Genomic DNA, 22064 nt, shown 5'->3' on the forward strand with positions numbered 1-22064 from the left:
AAACGATACAGCTATTGGGATGTAGTGTTTGAGAACCTTGAAAAGGGCAGGAGATTGAGGGGGTAATCGCCACCTAAACGGGCGACCTTTGCTCAAAAAATAATAATATTAATGGCAGCAAAAGCAACAGCAACAACGCAAAAGGAATTGATTGAAGTGCGCAGTTTTGTGTATTTGAGAACTGAAAATGGGAAACTGAAAGTAAGGCCTGGCTTGTGGAAAATGTCATCACATTTAATGCGTAATTAACATTTCCCAGTCAAAAGACAAAAATGAGATAGACACAAACAAAAGTTGTATACGAACGAATAATGTACATAAATTTTCGCCCTTTCGGGGTTGAAAATTGTGCACGATCCTTCTCAAGGAAGGAGAATTAAGGGCTAAACAAAAACGGAATGGTACATTCAATTATCTTCAATGCTGGCTTGTAAACACGAACCCAAGTACGGAGTTTTTTTGGTTAGAGGGATATAGAGGGCGGACGGGGCAAAAAGAAAAAAGCAACGAAGGGAATATCATTCTATAAAATGACAAGAAAAAAGCGTTATTTCCATTCGGATATTAATCAACCAGTGAAAAACAAGTCCCTTAATTATTATTCAGCTTAAAGCTGTGTATTTTGAGGTGTTCTACCTAATATTAGAACATAATTCCATTGACTGTTTTATACAATCTATTTATTTATTTCACAAGAAACACACTCTATGAATAAAGTTAACTGAATCATATCGAAACACATCAGTACATAGCGCCATGCCTGAGCATTTCCCAGTTTTTCCCCAACTGTTTCCACGTTATATGTATGAGTGTATGTATGTATGTGGAATGGAAAAATAAAATTTCAGCCAAAATGACGCATTAGTTTGGCCAAGTACACGACAATAAATGCGATATGGATATACGGCTAAGTACAACCCCCAAGAAGAACCCCTAGATACACCCGCCAATATCAGCACTATTTAACGAAAGACGAGGCGCTGTATTGACATTGACATTGAAATGCATTTGCTGTGTGAACAGCAGCACGGGAGGCGGCAGTATCTCTCTTTATATAAATAGATATAAGGGTTATACCGATGGTCATTTATGTATGTATATATAGTACACATTTGTATGTACTAAAATACTTGAACATTTAGAAGGGTAGTCCTGTCGCTTCGCCTGATCGGTCATGAGAGTGGTTAGGGTTGGGGTTGGGGTTGGTTTTCCCCTTCCTACTTATCAAAAGTCAGTCAGTCAATCGATGACGCATGTTCTCGTTTCACGGGTTTACCTCATGAAAACCCAGAGCCCCGCACCAAAACCCAACTATTTGCCATCAAAAGTATATCACCACTCACCACACTAATAGTCTATGAACTGGACACTGGGTAATGAGTGTTAAAATCATATAAAAAAGATGCATTTTGTTTCATTCTATTCACACGATGTTATCATTCTATTAGTGGCCATTTATGGGGTGCTCTCTGTGTGTGAGACCTTTAAACTAGACATACGGATACGGATCCGCGGTGGATCGCTGGAACCTTACGAATCGAGGTGCATAGCCCCGCAAAATCGATTTTGGCAGCTGCCTAATTTGTTTGTTATCTGGTAGTATATAGTGTCTATACCCCTCACTCCACACCGAGTAAATGATATCCGTTTATGTTCAAATGGAGACACTTACATAGAAATCTTTATAAAACAAATAATAAACATCGTCCTCGGGATTGTTGTTGCTCTGTTGATGTTGCTGCTGACTGTTGTTGTTGGTGACAGTGTTGTTGTTGTTATTATTGGTGCTGTAGCTATAGCTCTGATAGCTATTGTGACAACTACTATTACTATTATTATTTATTGGAGTGTTACACACTAGCAATTGTTGCCGTGGCAATATTATTTGCTGCTGCTGCTGCTGTTGTTGTTGTTGCTGTTGCTGTTGCAAGTGCAATTCTTGTTGCAGTTGTTGTTGATGATTATGATGTTGAATTGGTTGGTGGTGGTGCTGATGGTAATGTTGTTGTTGGTAGCTGGGCGCCTGCAATTGCCAATTTTGCATCGCACACATGTAGGAACACCACTGCTACACATATATGCATACGTTTTCTTCTATATATATTTGTATTTATATTAATTTTTTTTGTTGTATTATTTTCATGTAACTGCCTGCCGAATAAAAATTAAACAACAAAAAAATTATGTGGCTGTCGCACTTGGAAAAAACACGCACTATTTTCTCTTAATTGCACTTGGTAGGTTTTGTTTTGAATTATCCAATAGTATTGTATCTTTTATGATATATTTTAGTTGTAGTTATTTTTCCGTTTTTTATTTTTACTTAAAACAGAATGTTGTCAGTCATATCGCCATTTTTGTCATCACTTTTCGCATTTTATTTTGTGTCGGTTTCAATTTTATTGTTTCTCTTTTCACTTATTTTTGTTTGCTTATTTAAACTTGAAATGAGCTCAAGGTAAAAAATTTGTATCAACGACCGAAGCGACTCGAACGTCGGCGGCAAGCAGCGCAGGCAGAGGCAGTTCGAAAAAAAAAGAGCACACTTGAAAAAATATCTGAGCTTCAAGGCACCAAAACAGGGGCGAAACGAGATTACTTTGAATTTGTTTATTTATTTATTAGGCATTAAATTATTGTGTTTTTTAGAATGATTTGTTTTTAGCTCGCGCCGCGTCGTTGTTGTTGCTGTTGCGTTTGTTTTGCTTTTTCAACTGAGCGGCGAAAAAAATGAAATCGAAGCAACGGGGATCTGCCACAGTCGACGTCGGCTGCAAAGGCAGCTGGGCCACAAACAAACACACACACACCCCAGCAGAATGCAGCACTCACACACACACAAGTCAGAAGGAGAGTACGCAAAAATGGCATTAAAAGCAAAACAGAAGCAACAAAAATTGTTCATAGGGCGCAAGGAAAAAATAATACCATGAGAGTACATAAGCCACACACAGATACACACAACTACCAGTGGCACTCACACAGATACACACGCACACGCAAGTGCAAAAAGTGTAGCAAAGGCAATAACAAAATGTTCTAGCATAACTGTTTTAGCTACCTAGCCGCCCCTCCACTCCCTGCCTCCGCCCACCAGGAGTATTTGGGGGCCAAGCTCACCCCCCTCACCCCTCCCTTCACCATGCCTATACTACCCTATCCATCCTCCTTTTGGCCTTGTTCTTCGTCGCGTTGTTAGGCGGAAATATTGTGTGTGCCAAAAAAGCAATTGCAGTATTCGGGCATAGCGAAAGGTGAATAATAGGAGCAGAAAGCAGGAGAAAGGTGCACGGTGAACGGTGTACGGTGGAAAAATAGGAAAAAGGTGCAAGTCGAGGAGAGCGGTATCTGGGGGTATTATCGGTATGGCACATTTCCTGTTCCTCTAATTTTTCAAAACGCATTCAAGTTCGAGTTTGAATCGCATTTCCTTGAAAAAAAGTATCTTTCACAAAGTATCTGAAAATAGTATCTAAAGGAAATATATCTTTATAGGTATCTATAGGAAATGTAGCTTTGAAAAAATCATAGGAGAACTTCTTTAGGAAGTGTATCTTGCGACTTTAAGCAAACCTCAGGAGATTACACCCAAAGCCATAAAGTAGAATGTGCCAGCATATCCCCAACCACCATGAGTTATGGGCCAAGTGATATCATTCTGAATTTGTGGCATTATCGAATTATAATTTATACCAGTGGCCTCCGAATGACTCAACTTTTGTGATAAATTCCACTTTCCTTGTTCATCTCCCAGCTATTTGTCGATTCTCGCGACTTTTTTGGTTTCTCATGAACATTTTTTTTGGTTTCTCTCGCCGGCGTGGCTACTTTTTTTTATGTGACTCACCAATGATTTAGTATTTGGCCTCGGCATGTGATTAATTTTCAATAATTTCACTCTTTCTCTAGGGGTGACATCGGAGCATCTCTAGCAACTGAGAACTTCTTGCTTGGGAATGGTATTCCTACCCGGTACTATTAAAGTCCCAACACGGTGGCTTGGCTTGGCTTATGAGCTTTCAGTGGAAGTTTAGGCATTGGTAATGGCCCGAAGTTGAGCAACAAAATGTTTACTCAATTAACAAGAAATTAGCAGCTACGCTATGAAACTTCGCAGAACAACAGCCCGAGTTTTCGCTACCTTTCCTGCTTTTCAGCTTTTATGTATTTGTTTTTTCTCTCGCTTTTGCTTTTCCTCATTTTATTTTTATAAAAAGATAATGTCAAATGGAATCGGGGGAACACTGTGGCATGGGGCACGGGTTATGGGGGTATTGGAAAGCATGTGCAAATGAGTGCATGAATAAATGATGCACAATGGAATGGGAATCGGAATGGGGAATGGGGATGGGAATGGGGGAAATTGAGTAAAGCGCAAAGTGGGAAGGAAGCAGCCCAATAGAAAATTTTTCTCCGTTGTTTTTTTTTTCAACAACAATATGAGAAAAGAAAAAGAATATATATAAACCCGTATGGCTGTCTGTGTGTGCTCGTCTTATATACTTGTTATGTACTGAAAATGAAATGGTAAATAGTAAATGGTACACTGTAGGCATCAGTCGCGCCTCAAACTTGGTCTGTCCGTCTGTACGAATTTCTTTATACATATCTATATGTGTACTTTTTGTGTGTGCGACTGTGTGTGTGTCCGTATCTGTTTGGCCACAGAAATAACAACAAGCATCGAGTTGTATACATAATGTGTATCTGTATCTAAACAAGCAACAAGAAAAAAAAGCCGAAGCCGAGCGGTTGGGGGTTGGGGGTTCGGGGCTGCGAGCTGGGGTGAGGAGCTTCAGCTTCAACCATTGAACCGGTTGAAGTCATATTTGCCACTGAACAAGTAGAGGGAGAAGAAGCACCGAAAGAGGAAGACCAGGCAGAAGCTCAACCAGAAGAAGAAGACCAAGATAAAGAAGAAGAAGACCCAGACTGAGGCTGAGACCGAGACTGCGAAGAAGACCAAGACAGGAAAAACAAGAAAGGAAAGCTAACTTCGGGCGGAGCCGAAGTTTATATACCCTTGCAGTTAAAACCGGATATATATCGCAAACATCGGATATAGTTGGCCGATCCTTATGAGAATATGATAATATTTCCCAATTTATTATAATACAAAAACGAAACCTAAAATTGTCCCAAACTTCTATCTTCAAAAACACAAAAGTTGGGTCATTTCCGATCGTTCAGTTATATAGCAGCTATAGGATATAGTCGGCCGATCCTAATGAAATTTGGTAGGTTGGATCATCTGGCCAAAAATATAATCTGTATTAAGTTTCAGCTTTCTATCTTCAAAAACACGAAAGTTGGGTCATTTCCGATCGTTCAGTTATATGGCAGCTATAAGATATAGTCGGCCGATCCTTATGAAATTTGGCATGTCGTAATATTTTGCCAAAAATAGCTCTCTTGTCAAATTTGAATTCTCTAACTCTAAAAACACCAAAGTTATACCATTTTCGATCAATCAGTTATATGGCAGCTATAGGATATAGTCGGCCGATCCGGGCCGTTCCGACTTATATACTGCGTGCAAAGGAAAGAAGGGTGTGTGCAAAGTTTCAAGACGATAGCTTCAAAACTGAGAGACTAGTTCGCGTAGAAACGGACAGACAGACAGACGGACAGACAGACGGACAGACGGACAGACGGACAGACGGACAGACGGACATGCTCATATCAACTCAGGAGGTGATCCTGATCAAGAATATATATACTTTATAGGGTCGGAGATGTCTCCTTCACTGCGTTGCACACTTTTGGACAAAATTATAATACCCTCTGCAAGGGTATAAAAAGAGCCCAGCTAGCAACACAACAGCAACAAAAGCAAACAACAACAACTGTCGATAAACAACAACTGCCTGAGAGCGATAAGCCCCGCAAATGGTTGACAGAAAAATAACTTGAGCAGAATTTACCTATAGAAGTGGCTACCACTCTACTTTTTCCAAGTATCCCTCTCTAACAATGCCTCATTCTCTCTTTCCCTCATATCTATCTCCCTCTCCAACCATCTAAAAAGGATATCTTGAGGGTATCACGGTGTATCTCACACGATTGCCGAAGAAATCTCTGTTTTGCAAACATCATTCATGTTTTCTGAAGTTAAAGATTGCGTATTATACTGAAATATAATATCCAATTATATATACTGAGCACCGAGGCCCTGAAATCTGTTAGTTAATGCCCGGCATATGTGTGCATTCTACAGATACTTTTACACTCACATTAGTACGCGTACGTTTATTTGTTTGTACTTTGAAGCGGCGACAATTTGCTCGTTTTTGTTTGGGTGTTTATTATATTGTCGCATTATACATACAATATGTGTATCTTTTTATTCGTGTGTCTATCGTCACCGCCATCGCCATCGCCATCGCCTCGATTAATCCCAGGTTCCAGTCCCCACCCGCACCACCTGCACACTTTGCAGCTGATAATTCGAGTTCGAATTCGGACGCGGATTCAGTTTCGGATTTAAGTTCGAAGAAAAACATAAAAGAGAGAGACAAGTAAGCGACAAACGCCATACGACCGAGCATTGAATTTAGTTCATATGCCCCCACTTAGCCCCACCCACGTCTGTGTGTATCTGTATCTTTAAAAGTATCTGTACCTCAAGCTCTGTGTATCAATTCTAATTTGAAAAGATAAAGCATCTGCAGCTCCGCCAAATGAACTCCAAGGCAACCTACTAAAGTGGCCACCCCAAGAACCAAAATTGTGTCATTTAAAACATCAATGTGGCAGAATGATCCTCCTAGCGTGTGCCCACTGTACCGATTTCTGACAGTCTGCGACTGTTTCTGTCTTTTACTTTTGCGTTCGTTGCTCGGTGGATTTGTAGCCGTGTTGTTGGGTTGACAACAATGCCAGCAACAACAAAAACTGAAATTATAAACGACCACTAATACCACGAGACAACATCGGCGTGTTGGCTCGAAGCAAGAGAGCAGCTACTTGGCCATGTTAATTACGGGCAATATCAATTTCTGTGTGTGTATCCATCAGATACATCAGTCGCGTTAGTTTTCTACGTTAGAGACGAGATCGCCGAACCGTTATCTGGTGCTGAAAAATACGTGATTTATTTGAGACGCGCTTGGAGATACACAGATACACTCAAACAGATGCACGGAAGCGTGAGATAGAGATACAATTTGCATACCCATTCGCAAAGATACAAGAACTGCCTATTACACTTTCTTCAAAATAATATTTTTTCTAATATTATTCTAGATACATTAAATCTTATCCGGTATCATTACAATTGAAATCTTCATTCTCAAGAGAAAATAAAGACGATTAAAGGTGACCCATCTTGATTGGAAATAATAACTCAGTGAGTTATTAATTTGGATGAATAATGAAACGCCAACAGTACCCTTTTGGAAAGAGTACCGATGGAGAGCCACAAACACTTTAGCCCACATTCTATTCTTCCCAGTCGGAGCTCCCCCTCCCGATCTATCCACCCCACACCACCCATCAATTTTATTGGCCATATTTTTCTCATTCTATTAATTTCCCGCATTGTTTCGCCTTAGGCCATGTTTACTTTTTGTTTTTTGCACACTAGCACACACAGGAAAAAATTGCAGAAAAAACTACAAAAACACGCCGCTCTCTTTGGGCCGTTTCTCTTTTTGTTTGGCTCTCTGTGTTTACACTTTGTGTTTTGGGGAAATTGTTTAACAAAATGCTATTATACATGTACTCGCCAGAGCGCTGGCTCGCCCTCGGACTCTCCTTCGTTGGCACCGAAAAAAATATTAGTTTACAATTTCACATATATCACATTGTATATATTAGTATTTTTTGTTTTGCTTGACATGCTATATTATTGTGTTTGCTTTTGCATTTTTTGTAGCCTCTATTTTGTTTGCGTTTTTCTGCCGCTGTTGCTGGCTGTGCCTGAGATGCTGCTTCTGTGTGTTGGTTGAGGCTACTTGGGATACTTGGAGTATTGCGCCGATTTGTTGTTGTATTTCGTTACCGTTTTGATTTTGATGGCGTTTGAATTGCGACTGAAACTAAAACTGAATTGATGCTGCTCGCCACTCTCCCTGCCCCATCCGCCCCTCTCGAGACCCGACTCTCGACGCTCGCCCTCTCTCTCTCCCTCTCTCTCTCGCATTGTCTCGTTCTCTCGATGGCCCCACTGCCTCTGCCGACGTCAGTGGCGCTGCTGCGGCTCCTGCAGCTGGTTGCTTTGCATGCAGAAACCGAACAAGAAGAAGCACAAGACGATGGAACTCCGAAGGGGGCTGAGCGAACGAGATGTTGCGATGGTGGGGTGGTGAGGAGAGGCGGGATGGACGTTGTTTCAATTTAAATGTGAACACACACACACACACACACACACTCTCGCGAATGCAGGCAGTGACGCCAACTTAGCTAAAAACTTCCAACTGCGTAGCAGCTACGTCAGCAGCGCTGTCGGCGTCTGCGCCGCTGCCTACGCTATCGCTGTGGCCCATTCGCGCACACAAACTTTTTTTTCGCAATCGCACTCACCGCCTTGTTTGGTGTTTTTTTTTTCTCCTGCCAAAAACATTCATGGCCATAAAACTATGTGACCAGGCTTTGAAAGTAACTGAGTAGTAGAGCAGCAAGTAAGTTTAATTTATTTCATTGTAGTTATGAGAAATATTAATATGCAAGAACACTTTTGAAAAAATTATTAAGGAAGATCTATTTATTTGACCCTAGGTGTGCAGCGTCCCGCCCTACTTTGGTCCCCATACACGAGGTTTAACTCACTCATCCTGGCATCGTTTCAGTCAGTTTTCGTCGCCAGGTTCGCGGCCTCATCGGTGGAAACTCTTCATGTTTTTGTTGTCGAGCTTCTCGTACCTCCCTTCCGCCAGCCATCCCTCTGCTGGCGCCCCTGACACACCTCCCGGCACCCATCTCGGGTGGCTATGTGGCCACCTATCCATCTACTCGCTGCCTCTTCAACAAATAAAGAGGCGGCAGAAGAGGCAGCAACAGAAGGTGGCAACAATTGCGTTGTAGCGAAGGATTGCACAGAGACACAGATATACAGCGGCAGATACAGATACCAGTGCAGCAGGAGGTGCAGATACGAGCACCATTTCAGGATGCATGCAGCGCCTCCGAAAGAAATCACCGAGCAAGGCTGTTTATAAAAAGGTTACACATACATATATTCATTAGTCAGCTAAACCCAAATCTTTCGGTTAATCCAAATAAGTCCGAGGATGTATCTCGCAGGTGGTAGTATAGCTTCGTGTCCAGCTTCATCAAAGGATGGAAGCTTAGAGGGTAATCGAAGCCAGGCCACAACGACGGCTGCTGCTCATGCTTCTATTCTTGTGGCAGCAGCCACATCAAGAGACAGAGGCAGCCACACGAAGGCGGAGAGAGGCAGAAGCAGGAGCAGGAGCAGGACAAGTCGACCTTTTTTGTTTCGGCCGGGGCCTGGGTCTTTCTACTTAGTTTAAGCCAACTGCCTGGCCTGTGTTAGTGTCTCGGCCTGTGTCTCTGCTGCTGCCACTGCTGGGATGTTGCTGCTGCTGCTGTGGCATTTGTTGCCGCTGCTTGTCGATGATGAAGTGGCCGACTACGACAACCACGAGACGACGCAAGACCAGCAACAACAGCAGCCAACATCGTGGTGGCAACACCAACAACAAACGCAGCAACATACATCGTCGCATCGCAATCGCGGCATGCGTCGTTTATAGATGCGATTGTATTGGTGGTACTCTATGTGTGTATTCATATACATATATCTACATATATGTGTGTATATTTATGCGTGTGTGTGGTTTGTGCGCGGCGCATAATATTCCGCACGCACGTACAACAACAACAACAACGATAGCAACATTAAGGAGCTGGCCGTACAACAGCAATAACACACATGGGGCAGCAACAAGCGCACTTTAACTGTAGCAAAATGGACTGCAAAGCTTGTGTGTTCAGTAATCGGGCCATATGTACACAAAATACCATATATATATATATATATATATAATAAATACATATACACACACAGACACGCATGCAGAACGTACATGGACGGTGTCTGTGTAGGTGTATGTAGACGTTCTTCCTAGATGGACCAAAAATCATTCAAGGGGCAGAGCTAATTATAATGCCAAGATTTCTCAAAGACGCAGGAATCAAATGGTAGGTATTTAGGTACGTACATATGTACAATAGAGGCATATAATTAAAACATATATCCGATGTATGCTCGTCTTCCATCTCAGCCAAAATAAAAAAAAAAGATAAATGCAAAAATTCATTCGAAATTCATATGTATTGATACCCAGCTAGATACCCAGCATGCCACAAGATGTACTATATCTCCTCAGACATTTGGCTAAGTTTATAACTCAAGATACATTTTTAAGGTATCTCAAGGATAAGGATTTCTGAATACTCAGCGGCGCAAGTAATCAGAAATATCCTGCAGGAATGCACCTGCGGGTTCCAAGCATCCACATTGAAAGTATTTCGCCATGTTTGCCCTTCAGGAAGTATCAGCAGAATAAAGCTTGCGGTTCACACTAAATAAAGTGCCTGCCCGGACTGAGCATATTTTTATAGGACAGAATATCCAAAATGGAAAAAACGGGTGCACCAGCCCCAGCACCAGCACCAGCACCAGAGCGAGATGCCTGCAACAGGGCAGGAGCCAGGCAAGAAAGAGAGACCAGTTGTTGGCAACTGCAGTTCAGCCAACAGTAACCAGTTTTGCAATGGCCGGGCCAAAAGCACCAACGACAGCATCAGCCACGCAAGTCGAACAATCGTCAAATACACAAAATCCACTTTACAAATCATCAGCGATGGTACGCGGCTACGGGCTGAGGGAGACGGCGGGTGGCGGGTTGCGGGTTGCGGGTACGGGTCTTGGTAACAAATCCGGGTCTGTGTCCGGGTCAAAAACGGGGTGCGAAAGGACGGGTTGCTGGGACAGGAGGAGTAGGGGCAGAGGGTCCAACGGGGTCCACACACGCGTGCAACATGCAACTTGAGAGCGGAAAAGCCAGGAAAAGGATTTCCAGTAGGGAGAGCTCGACACCAGAGACATTTTCCAGGGTGAAAATGAAAATGCGGCACCGGAGGTGGCAACGAAAAAAAGAAAATACACCCCATGCTTTCCACTTTCCAGCAAAACGAAAAAACTGTCTAAAATGAAAAATAAAATGTATTGCATAATGATCATTCAAGCTAATGCTATTAATCTGAACTGATTAGTTGAAACATTTTCTATGTCCCTTTTCAACCTTACGGATTCAACCTAGAAGATTGAAGGAATCTGCCCAATGTGGTCGGGCAACTTGCATGCAACATAATAAAAAAATAAATTCAGTCAGGAGACAAACTGAAAAATTATATACGTATGTATGTATACACACCCTAGTCGTCGGAGCCAGCCAACCAGACAGCCACCAGGCCCACGCCCCTGCCTCGAATGAAATTGCATTGGAATATCGGCGAGATCCCAGAGCTGGAAAATTTCTGTAGCTGTCTGTGTGTGCGGATTTTTTCGGGCGAAAGGTAACAACGCCAAAGCTCAACCAAAAGTACAATATACAAAAAAAAAAATGGGGGAAAACTAAAACCCAAACAGAAAAGCTCCCAGAAATCGGTGAGTAAATACATGTGTCAGACAATTCAAAAATCGAACACTGGGACTAAGAGCATGTGGTGTGAAACTTGAAGATAAATAGAACCATCGAGTACTGACAAATTCAAGCAATACGGAAGAGCGGCATGTCTGCCTCAAATTGAAATAAATTAAATGTCTTGCGCCGTCTCGACTAACATAATATTTTTATTAATTTTTTAATAATTAAAAAAAATATGCACAGACCTTAATTGTCAGGTATAACCTTAGCTTGTTTAAGCAAGCTCAAGTTTTAAATAATTAATAAAGTTTAGTGGCAACCCTTTTCGTGCGAACGAGTACCATGCCATCCAATCGGAACTGTGCATAATGCCGCCTTCCATTTAATCAGCGAGTGCCATACCAAAAATTATGGACCCCCGAGAGCTTTAATGCCAAGATGGGGAAAATAAAGCAAACAAACAAGAGCGAAAATAAAAAGCAAAAAAGAGGAAAAAAAGGTAAAGTTTGCATAGAGTTCGCACATCAAACATGCGAGCACCTTGCAACAAGTTTGAAGCCTGTTAAAAATAAAGCAAACCAAAACCGAGCTACAGGACTACAGCCTTAAGGACAGAGAAAGATATATGCCGTTTGCTTTCCTTTTTTTTTTGTTTCTGTTTCTCTGTGGTTCTTATTTTTTCACCACTCTCTCGCCCAAGAGGCCAAAATAAGAAAAATGTGATACGACAGTGATTACGCGATTTTTCCATAATAAATGTGTGGTAAAAGCGACCTTCCGGTTATGGCAGCACACAGATACAGTTATTCCAACACACAGATACATGAACACTTGTTCGGCTTGCCGACAACGAAAATCAACAACACGACGACCTTTCTTGGCTACTATGCTCTCTGGGTCTCGTCTCTCTCGCGTTCGATTTCTCTCGTGGGGCTTACCCCATCGTTCTCACCCGTCCAACGGTGCTCTTTCGACTCCACCCCCCACCCACACACACAGGCACACGTACTTTGGCTCCCCGAATCTTTCTAGCCGGCAACGTAGCGGAAAATGTCGGTAAGCAGTGCAACCGGTTTATTTTTTTTTTTTTCACTGCCTCGCAAAAGGGGAAAAGGGAAAGGGTCATTTAAGCACAGTGGGGTGACTAAGTAAAAAACATAGCATACTTATTTGGGTATTAGATGGAAATTTGGGCATTTAATAGAATAAGCTCCATTACTATAAAACTATTACTAATTGCTATTTGTATTAGTTATAGGAGTCTTGCTGGCCTTTTTTGATATAAAAATTAAACAAATATTTTACCATGTCCCCAAGCTCAAATATCGTCTTTCGCTAGTAATAGACGCCCAAAATCAACGGCCAACAATCTCAATAAAATAAATAAACGAAACTAAAAGACAAAGTTTTGGAGATATGAGTTTTGGCAACAAAATCGGCCATCTGATCCATAGTGCTTTGCATATCTATGGCTCATTTTACTAGGCTAATCATGTGTTCTGGTTTTCGGATTTGTGTGAGAGACTTTGCTGTCAGCTCGTGTCTGTGTGTGTCGGCTTGTCTTTTTGCCAATGCGAGTGTGTGTGTGCGTGTTCATTGAACACTCCACACTCGGCAGCAGTCAGTCCTCGACTCAACGGTTTTAGCTTTGGGGTCGCGCGCACACCGAGAGCTTTGCAATTTTTTCGGCCTGCCTCGTTTTTCTTTTCGTTTTCGTTTTGCTTTGCTTTTTTCAGCTCTTTCTGTTTCACTCGTCGATTTTTAGTACCCTCTTACGGGGATATGCATTTGGGGATACCCATTTTATACCAACTAGTATAATGAAAAGGCCATTTTATGATAGGAAGCATTTTATCATTACTACATATCCGTGATAAATGTTCCCTAATCATTATCACAATGACAATGTTTATAGGGTATCATCTCGTCGGATTAATACGCCCCCGTGGGATGGGGGCTGTATAGTTGTATGGGAAACACTTCACACGCCGCTTTTTTGCCTGGGCCACAAGCCGAACACTTGACTGTTGAGTGCCTGTTGTTTTTGTATCTTTAGCTGTTTTTATACGTGTTGTATGTATAGCTGTTATTGTTGTTGGTAAAATGTTGGGGTTCGTTGCCCATCGCTACTGCCTCTGTTGCTGCTGCTGCTGCTGCGCTGCTATGTTTGGTCACTAACCATACAGCATATAGACAACCCATTTCATACAACGAAAATGGACGCGAAAATTTCTTGCGACAGGCCCCAGCAGGCCCCAGAGCGGATTTCTTACGCTCTTTTACGCTCATCGTTCGTTCATCTTACGCTCATTCTCGCATTAAATGTTTTCTGTTTCTCAGTCTCTAAACGGAGCGCGATGAAGAAGGTTGGCCTGCGCTTCGGTTGATCTTTGTGTGTATGCGTGTCACACATTCACATACACGGGTGTATGTGTGCGTGCGATTTCGTTTCGAAGCCAGCGCACAAAATTTTGATTTTTCTTACTTTTCAGGCTTGCTACCCTAACCAAATTCGGGTATTCGTTATTTGATGAAATGACGAAAGAAATTATATTATTTTTTATATTATATTTTTTATTATTTCAGCATACATTTTTAATTTATTTAGGAATAAGATTGAGTGTTAGTAGTAAATGATTACTGTATATATATTTTTACGAATCATTAAAAATGAATATGAGAAAATGAGAAATGAGAAAATTTCAGAGTATATTTCAGTCGGAGTTACTCAAAACGCCTATATCCTTTAAGTTTTTCTTGTTCTGCAAGAGGTATCAGAAAACCAATGTAAATATGTATGTATATATATACAAATATATGTATATCTGTAAAAAATTCGAGCGGCGACTTTTTTAAAGTTCCAAAATATATAAGGAAATTATTAAATTGACGACAATAATTTAATTAAATCTCACAATAACCCAAATTAATAACAAGTGCCTGAAAAATTGTAAACAAAAAAGGTAAACAATTCCATCAGCTGTTTTCGTGTCTTCACCCTCCCCTAAAAATCATTCCATCGTTAGAGTAGGCATGCACAAGCCTCTTGCAGAACAACAAAAACTTAAAAGCAATCGGCGTTTTAAGTGACTCCGACTGAAATATACTCTGAAATTTTCTCATTTCTCATTTTCTCATATTCATTTTTAATGATTCGTAAAAATATATATACAGTAATCATTTACTACTAACACTCAATCTTATTCCTAAATAAATTAAAAATGTATGCTGAAATAATAAAAAATATAATATAAAAAATAATATAATTTCTTTCGTCATTTCATCAAATAACGAATACCCGAATTTGGTTAGGGTAGCAAGCCTGAAAAGTAAGAAAAATCAAAATTTTGTGCGCTGGCTTCGAAACGAAATCGCACGCACACATACACCCGTGTATGTGAATGTGTGACACGCATACACACAAAGATCAACCGAAGCGCAGGCCAACCTTCTTCATCGCGCTCCGTTTAGAGACTGAGAAACAGAAAACATTTAATGCGAGAATGAGCGTAAGATGAACGAACGATGAGCGTAAAAGAGCGTAAGAAATCCGCTCTGGGGCCTGCTGGGGCCTGTCGCAAGAAATTTTCGCGTCCATTTTCGTTGTATGAAATGGGTTGTCTATATGCTGTATGGTTAGTGGTTTGGTGTAGTGTAGTATATCTGTATAGCAGTGTAGCTGCTGTCGCTGTCGCTGTCTCTGTATATGTATCTGAATTTGTATCTGTATCCGTAGCTGTTGCTGCCCTACCAGTTGGCCGCATGTTATCACTTCAGTTGGCTGCAAGGCGCGACGCTTGCACGTTCTGTCTGCCAGAAGTCTGCCAGATTGCTTCATATATATATAGTTGCTGCTGCCGTAGGAGTAGGAAATCGAAATCGGGGGGATATATTGCTAGGTAATTGGTTTGAGTTCATTTTCATTTAAACGGAATTAAATATGATGAAATCAAGGCGAGAGCCAGCCTGGGCCAGAGAGAGACAAAGCGAGAGCCAGCAGCTGTCGAGTGGTGAGGTTTGTTAGGTTCAGAGACAACACACAGCCGCACAAGTTCTGTGATATGGTGAAGGTGAGTGCGACGACCGTTGTTAAGAATTTCAGACCAGTCTGTCGCTTTTTTTCTCGTTCTGGCGTCCGTTGCTGTTTTACATTTTTGCATTCTTTTGAAGAGGCATTTGTAATCCATATAATAAATAAATAATTTGAGGGATGGGTTGAGTGCGGTTTCGTATTGTGTAGTTGGCTAGTAACAAAATCTCATCGAAATCGAGATTCGATATTCGAGGGAAAGAACAGGCGCGCAGCAATCGCCAGCAACTAAACAATTCAGAGAGAGAGTGCCAGTGCTTTGCCGAGGCCAGTGCCAGCGAGAGAGCAGTGGGAACGACCAGCGCCAGAAAAAATCGATAAACTTGAAGCTGCTGATAGCAGCGGCAGCAACAGCAGAACCAAAAAAAAAACCCGACAAACAACCACCGCTGAGAATAGAAAAAGGAAGTCCTCAGCGGCAGGGTCTGGCTGACTGCTCTCCTCTTAGCTCACCAAAGCAATCGACGCCTCATGGCCTGCGGTGCTGCATCCGTGTCCGCGCTTTCTACCTGACGCGCGCGTCTAACCGCCAATTTAACAGGCAAACAGCGGGACCAACAGCCAGAGAGCTTAACAGAGCGCCGGAGAACGAGAGCAGAGCGACCTCTGGCTGTGGGATGTGGGCCAGCGAGTGTGATAGACGGAGAGAGCATTAATTTCACAGAGTTGTCACTCTATCACGAAAAATTAAATTATTGTATTATTGAATTATTAAAGAATTATTGTATTGTATTCTTATTGTATTAAAGAATTTTAAACGAACAAGTTTACACGTTACACTTAATACGCCAAAAACCACTTTTCATTTTTTTTAAATATGTATATGGGAATTGTTTATTAATTATATAAAAATTACAAATCTCTTTAAATTTTTTTAAATGTAACCACAAACTTATCTTGAGACCTAAACAAATTAACTACTGCCTATTGCTATAATTTCCCCAAAGAGTGGTCTCCCCCTGCCTTTCCCTTCATATTCTTTATTTTTCTCCATCTATTTACAGTCTACTTCGTAAGCTCCGCTAGCTTTTTTTTTGACGGGGAGTATAATTAAACCCTCCGAGGATGGGAATATATTATATTTGGTGGGTTTTTATTTACACTTATCCCCGGAACGATAACCATGCTTTGCTACATCCGATTACTGGACAAAATCACTTGGAATTTGTTGCACGGTGCTCGTTTAAAATACTGGGGGTGAAGAACGCGCGAGCAAGCAGTTCACCTCCACCAAATAAAGGTCCAATTAGAAGCACAAAAATAACACACTGACTGTAACACTGATTGTGAGTAAAAAGACAGCAAGATAAAAAAATACACATGTATGCTATATGCATGTACTACAATATATAGAAATTTTAATTGAAATTATTATTTTTTTTTTGATGATTGAAGAAAGGGAATCAAGAGATGGCTATGCTAAGGATTTATATTATATATCATGTTAGTCATGTAATTGCGTATTTAAATCCACTTAGTGAACTTCCACTGTACTCGCACAACTATATTGGCTGTGTGGGAGCCCTCTGAGAAAAGCAAATTAGCGCCCCCCAGCGGCCACTCAAAACAATCAACACAGCCGCTCATCACTCGGTATATGTATCGCGCCCTCTCGCACTTGTCCCTCTGCCCACCTTTGACAAACCACAGGTCACGCCGAATCTCTTACCTGAATGCGAGCATAGCTACAGATTGTTGTAGTTAAAGTTCGTTGCGGTTTTTCGATTTTCGTTTCGCTTGTCGCACGTTTTGTAAAATTTTATTCGAATATGGCTGGAGTTTCTAATGGTGCTGCTGCTGACGCTGCTGTAGCTTTTAAAAATAACAACAAAACCAGGGGTGAGCGTCGCTGCAATGACGCTGCAGTCTACAGAATGTAACAGGCGCCCAGCAGCGGCGAAAGACGCCAGAGCCAGACAGAAGCTTGAAAAAATCGCGTGAAGTAGCGAATCAAATCGTGTGTTGCTCTCGCTCTCGTTGCTTGGCTCTCTCGCGCATGTGTATTGTTTAATTCCCATTTGGCATATTGAAAAGCTCAATAAAGAGAGGGAGAGTGGCGGAGACTGGGCCAGAAAGAAGGGAAGAGGGCCCCTCTACACTTTGCTTCACTAATTATTATTTTCTGGTTGAATACGAATGGGAAATTTGTTGTGGGTCCAAGTAGACAAATTAATTTTGTGCTGGCTTTCTTGATTAAATTTGCATGATTTTGTTACGTTTTCTATGGAGGTCTCTTATTTAGGAATTTAATTTTAGTTAATATTTAACAGAATGGTGCTATTTTAGTTAATGACTAAGCCGTCCCCAATCGAGTCTTGATTTAGTATCTCACCGATTTTCCGCCAACAATGCAGGTGCGCTGTAGTAGTCCCAAGTCGGTGGTGTTTCTTTTGCTTCGCATTCTTCCAGCTGGATCTCTGCTCTGGCGTTCAGTTTTATACGTTGGACACCCACATAACAAGTTATTGATGGAAACACTTAAAATTTGGTTTTTTTTTGTATGACACCAAACAAAAACAAATTGTAACGCAGCTACTGCCACTCTGGTTTTATCAAACTATGTATGATATTATCTACTACCTTTCCGTTCTGATATTTGCCAAATTTTTATTACTCTGCGTTTCGGTTACTATTGCTTTTTCGGTTGTTTGCTCTCAAAATTCGCGACGCAGCGCCGCAGAGATGAAAACCATCACTTCCGGAGGCGCTTCAAGTACTGAGGAATGTAGTAAATACGTGAGTGAGTATTGGTGTGTCTGTGAGTGCCACGCTGCCCTTGTGTGTGTGCAGCAGAATGTGGCAGCGCAGTCGGCGTCACAGCGACGGGCATAGAAAGAAGCCAAAGCCAACGTTAAAGCACAAGAAAACAGAAAGAAGCACGCTAAATAAAAGAAAAATCGGTGGCGGGGGAAATGAGGGAAAATGAGTGAAAAATGCGGCAGGGGTTGGCTGCACAAAGTGGGGTCGGAGTGGGGTGGTAACAGAGAGGGAAAGGACCTGCCTGACATGCCTCGGGTCGAGCACACTGTGTAATGTTGATGCCTTTTCCAGGTTTGGTCACTAAATCAGTTCCTAATGCGAATCCAAAGGCAATGGTGTCCAACCCAGTACCGCCACTATATGATAACAGCCCATCTTAAAGGGATAAGTCGATAAACTCTAGTCAAGAAAATTTAAACAATGTTGCCCCAACGAGTTTAGTCACAAAGTTGGATTTGACAGAGCTTTCGTCGCTTTTTTTGCGGCCTCTGTTGTTCCAGTGGGGGTATAGTGTGTTCATGAGCCGATATTTACATGCTCTCAGAAGCAAAAATTCTCTTAGAGGGACCCTTTTTCGTAGCACAGGGCCAAGTGTCTGTCTTGCCTCCTTCTGCTCTATTCCCCCCCGTCCCCTCCCCTTTGTAGTCTCAGTGTCCCCATCTTTTCTCTGCCCTTTCCCCTGAATTTTCTTCTACAACTGGTTTTGCCAGTTGGGAGCAAAAAGCAAGAGCATAGATGAAAAAACAATTGCAACTCTGACACAGTTTGAAAAGCAGCACCATCAGCAGAAGCTGATGACAACAACCGAATCTCCAATTGGAAGCCCAGTCGGAGGTTGCATGTAGCAGGTTGCGTGTTGCAATCGAACCGCAATCGAACGTCGATAGTCTGGATTTCGGGGGGTTCGATTGCGCTAGGTCAGCTTTTATGATTTCCTGGGGGTTCTGCCAGTTGAACTTAAGCAGAAACTTAAAGCTTGTTTCATAGATTCCGACAATGGAGATGAGTCTAGATTGTTCCACTTATTCGTATCGTATAGAGGCATAACAAAATCAATGGTTCCCGCATTTAATACCTAACAAACCTCTTCAAAGTTTTAAAAGTCCTTCCCAAACATAATCAAAGCTTTGCTCTTTCTGGACACTTAATTGAGCCAATCACTTATGACCTTAAGATACATTCTTCAAAGTTTGTTTCTTAAATGATATTCTTGTCCCTAAATAGGTTCCTTTTTGTTGGTAATTGATATTTACCAGAAGTTTTTGGAGTATCATCGCAAGATATTCTTCAACCCTTCACCCTGTAACAGTTCCACTTTCGGCCTTGCCAGCCAGTTTTTTCTTCGGTATGTTTTATCTCCTTTTTTGATTCCTTTTTTTGGATGAGACTTCCGTTTTCCTTGGACATGTGTTCCTGCGAGAGGGCCTGAGTGTGAGTGCGAGTGTGGGGATATGTGGGTGTATGGGTGTATGTGTGGGCCAACGTTAGCCCGACAACGACAGCTAACGGAACCAACTTAAAGTGGCAACTTGCGATGTGAAGCTTTGGCTTTGACTCCTCTCTCCCGAGAATTTCTGATGGCCCCAAAAAACGCGGCCAGAAAGAGATGGCCATTCACTTGGGCAAATGAGAGGGCTACTAACTTCCCCCACAATGCCGAAAAGAGACGGAGCGACAGCGAGGCAGAGAGGAAAGCTGAGGTGGAGCGAGAGAGGTGCTGGAACCGTTAGCTGAGTTATGGACTCACTGAATAGAGCCAGTGCACAATTTTTGGCTCCCGACACAACCAAACTACATCTACCCGAAACCCATGGCTGGTTTCCATACATACATGTAGTGCTCCTGCCCAAAGGCAACCGACACTTTTGGACGGATGCAAGTTAAACAAACGCACTTAAAAACAAAATAACCCAAAGGGCCTCCACAGAGGAAGTTTTCCAAACGAGGTGATCTGCTTAAGGGAATGAGCATTGAAGGAGGACAACGCATGAGAGAACTGCATCGAATGCTTTTCTGAGGCTGCAACAGCTGACAAAAGCCAGAAAAGCCATAAAAGAGTAAAACTACTATAGGAACGGGATACAAGAAAGAGTACCAGGAAATACAGAATAAAGGGAGTGCACAAGGGGACAGGCAGGAGGAAAGAAGAGCTTCCACGAGGAGGAAAGGAAAGGACGTAAAAGTGGGGCCACAGACGACCGGAACTAGCAGAGGAAAGCCTCAGAAAAACTGTCAAAATTCGGCACCAACAGAAAGGGACAGATATAGCTATAGTTGTGTTTCGCACATGTTCCGAAAATGGAACTCAGAACTTTGTAAAATAAAAAGTACCTTTAATTCCATGTTGGAGAATGCTCCAAAATTGGTCCAGAAAATTCACAAGAAGGCAATAACGTGGCAAATAAGCCTGTGCCTTTTTGGTACTTGAAAAATAATGTTAAGGATATAGAATAAGCATATTAAATAAATTCATATGCATATACTTTTGGTCTGATTTTGAAATAGGCAGAAGGAAATGTTTTCAGCAAAGCTTGCCATTTTCGAGGGTAAGCTGTCTCTTCATCGCACTTCCATCGTGCTAATGGGTTGGCGGCTCCCGAAATTTTCCACCATTTTGTACCAATCCTTCGGTGTTTCCCCCCGGACTTTCCACCCTGTCCCTGTCGCCACATTCACTGTTTCGCCTAGAAACTGTGATTGAGGGCCATTGTCGTCGTTTGTTCCTTGGAGTATCAGTGTGTGGGTATGCTGTTGTGTGTTGGTGTGTGTATTTTACCGAATGCAGCGCGCGCATCCTGCGAATGCAAGTCACGCATCTCACAGATACACCCACGCAATCACTCACAACTACAGATGCACCGGGCATTTATAATCCGCCTGGGAGAGAATTATGATTTCTGGGTTAGAGCAGACGTTGTGCGTGTTTGTGTGATGTGAGTGGGCTTAGAACGGGGCCACGCCCCCCACCCTACTGCACAGCACTCGCGCCCCCCCAGCCCGGAAAATGTGTGAGCAGGACTTGGCCATCAAACAATTACGGATACTTCACTTATTAGCCCCGAAAACTCTCGAATGTGTTCCCAATTTGCTGCCTGCTTCTCCGCATTGCACATGCGATGCGATATGTGTTGCAGGTTGCGAGTATCGCATCCCCGTCCCTGTCGCACTTCTGGGCCAACCGTCTCGTTCGCATATCGGTGCCAAACAAAAGACTTGGCCATGGGGAGTTATGAGAGGAGTTACCTAACCATAAACTGTGATTATGTGATTTTCAATACCCCAAACCCCACTGGTCACTGGCCAATAGGTTTAGTAGCTTTCAACTTTTCGTAATAACGAGTGCGAAGAGCGAATGAATGGGTTGATTATTAACCGAAGTGGCTTAGGGCCCAAAGGCTAAGAACTGGCTCCGAACAGCCAATCTATTATCATTCGAATTAATTCATAAATAATACTCTTATTTATTTCTAGTTTCCTTTAAATTGTTTTGGCAATTTGCGCCAGGGATCTTCCATCTGCTTTCATTGTGAGGACTACTTTCCTCCTTGCGACAATACCACATACTCCATAACCCATTCTGATGTTTATAATTAAATTAA

General features: G+C 42.1%; 1 protein-coding gene across 3 annotated transcripts in view; it reads right to left on the bottom strand.

Moving 5' to 3' along the window:
• Tlk (Tousled-like kinase) overlaps positions 1-22064 on the bottom strand; it is a 58556-nt gene that overhangs the window by 26035 nt on the left and 10457 nt on the right. The window contains exon 1 of one of the 3 annotated variants that reach the window (XM_017254077.3): positions 18038-18206. The exons of 1 other annotated variant lie outside the window; for it this stretch is intronic. In XM_017254077.3, coding sequence (XP_017109566.2) covers positions 18038-18106 — 69 coding nt within the window. In that variant the 5' untranslated portion in view covers positions 18107-18206. Of the gene's footprint in view, positions 1-1672; positions 2107-18037; positions 18207-22064 lie in introns of those variants that run through there. One more of the 3 variants, XM_043213012.2, reaches the window with a different exon arrangement.

Source organism: Drosophila bipectinata, chromosome XR (genome assembly GCF_030179905.1).
Source record: "Drosophila bipectinata strain 14024-0381.07 chromosome XR, DbipHiC1v2, whole genome shotgun sequence".
In the NCBI taxonomy this organism is placed as follows: Eukaryota; Metazoa; Arthropoda; class Insecta; order Diptera; family Drosophilidae; genus Drosophila; species Drosophila bipectinata.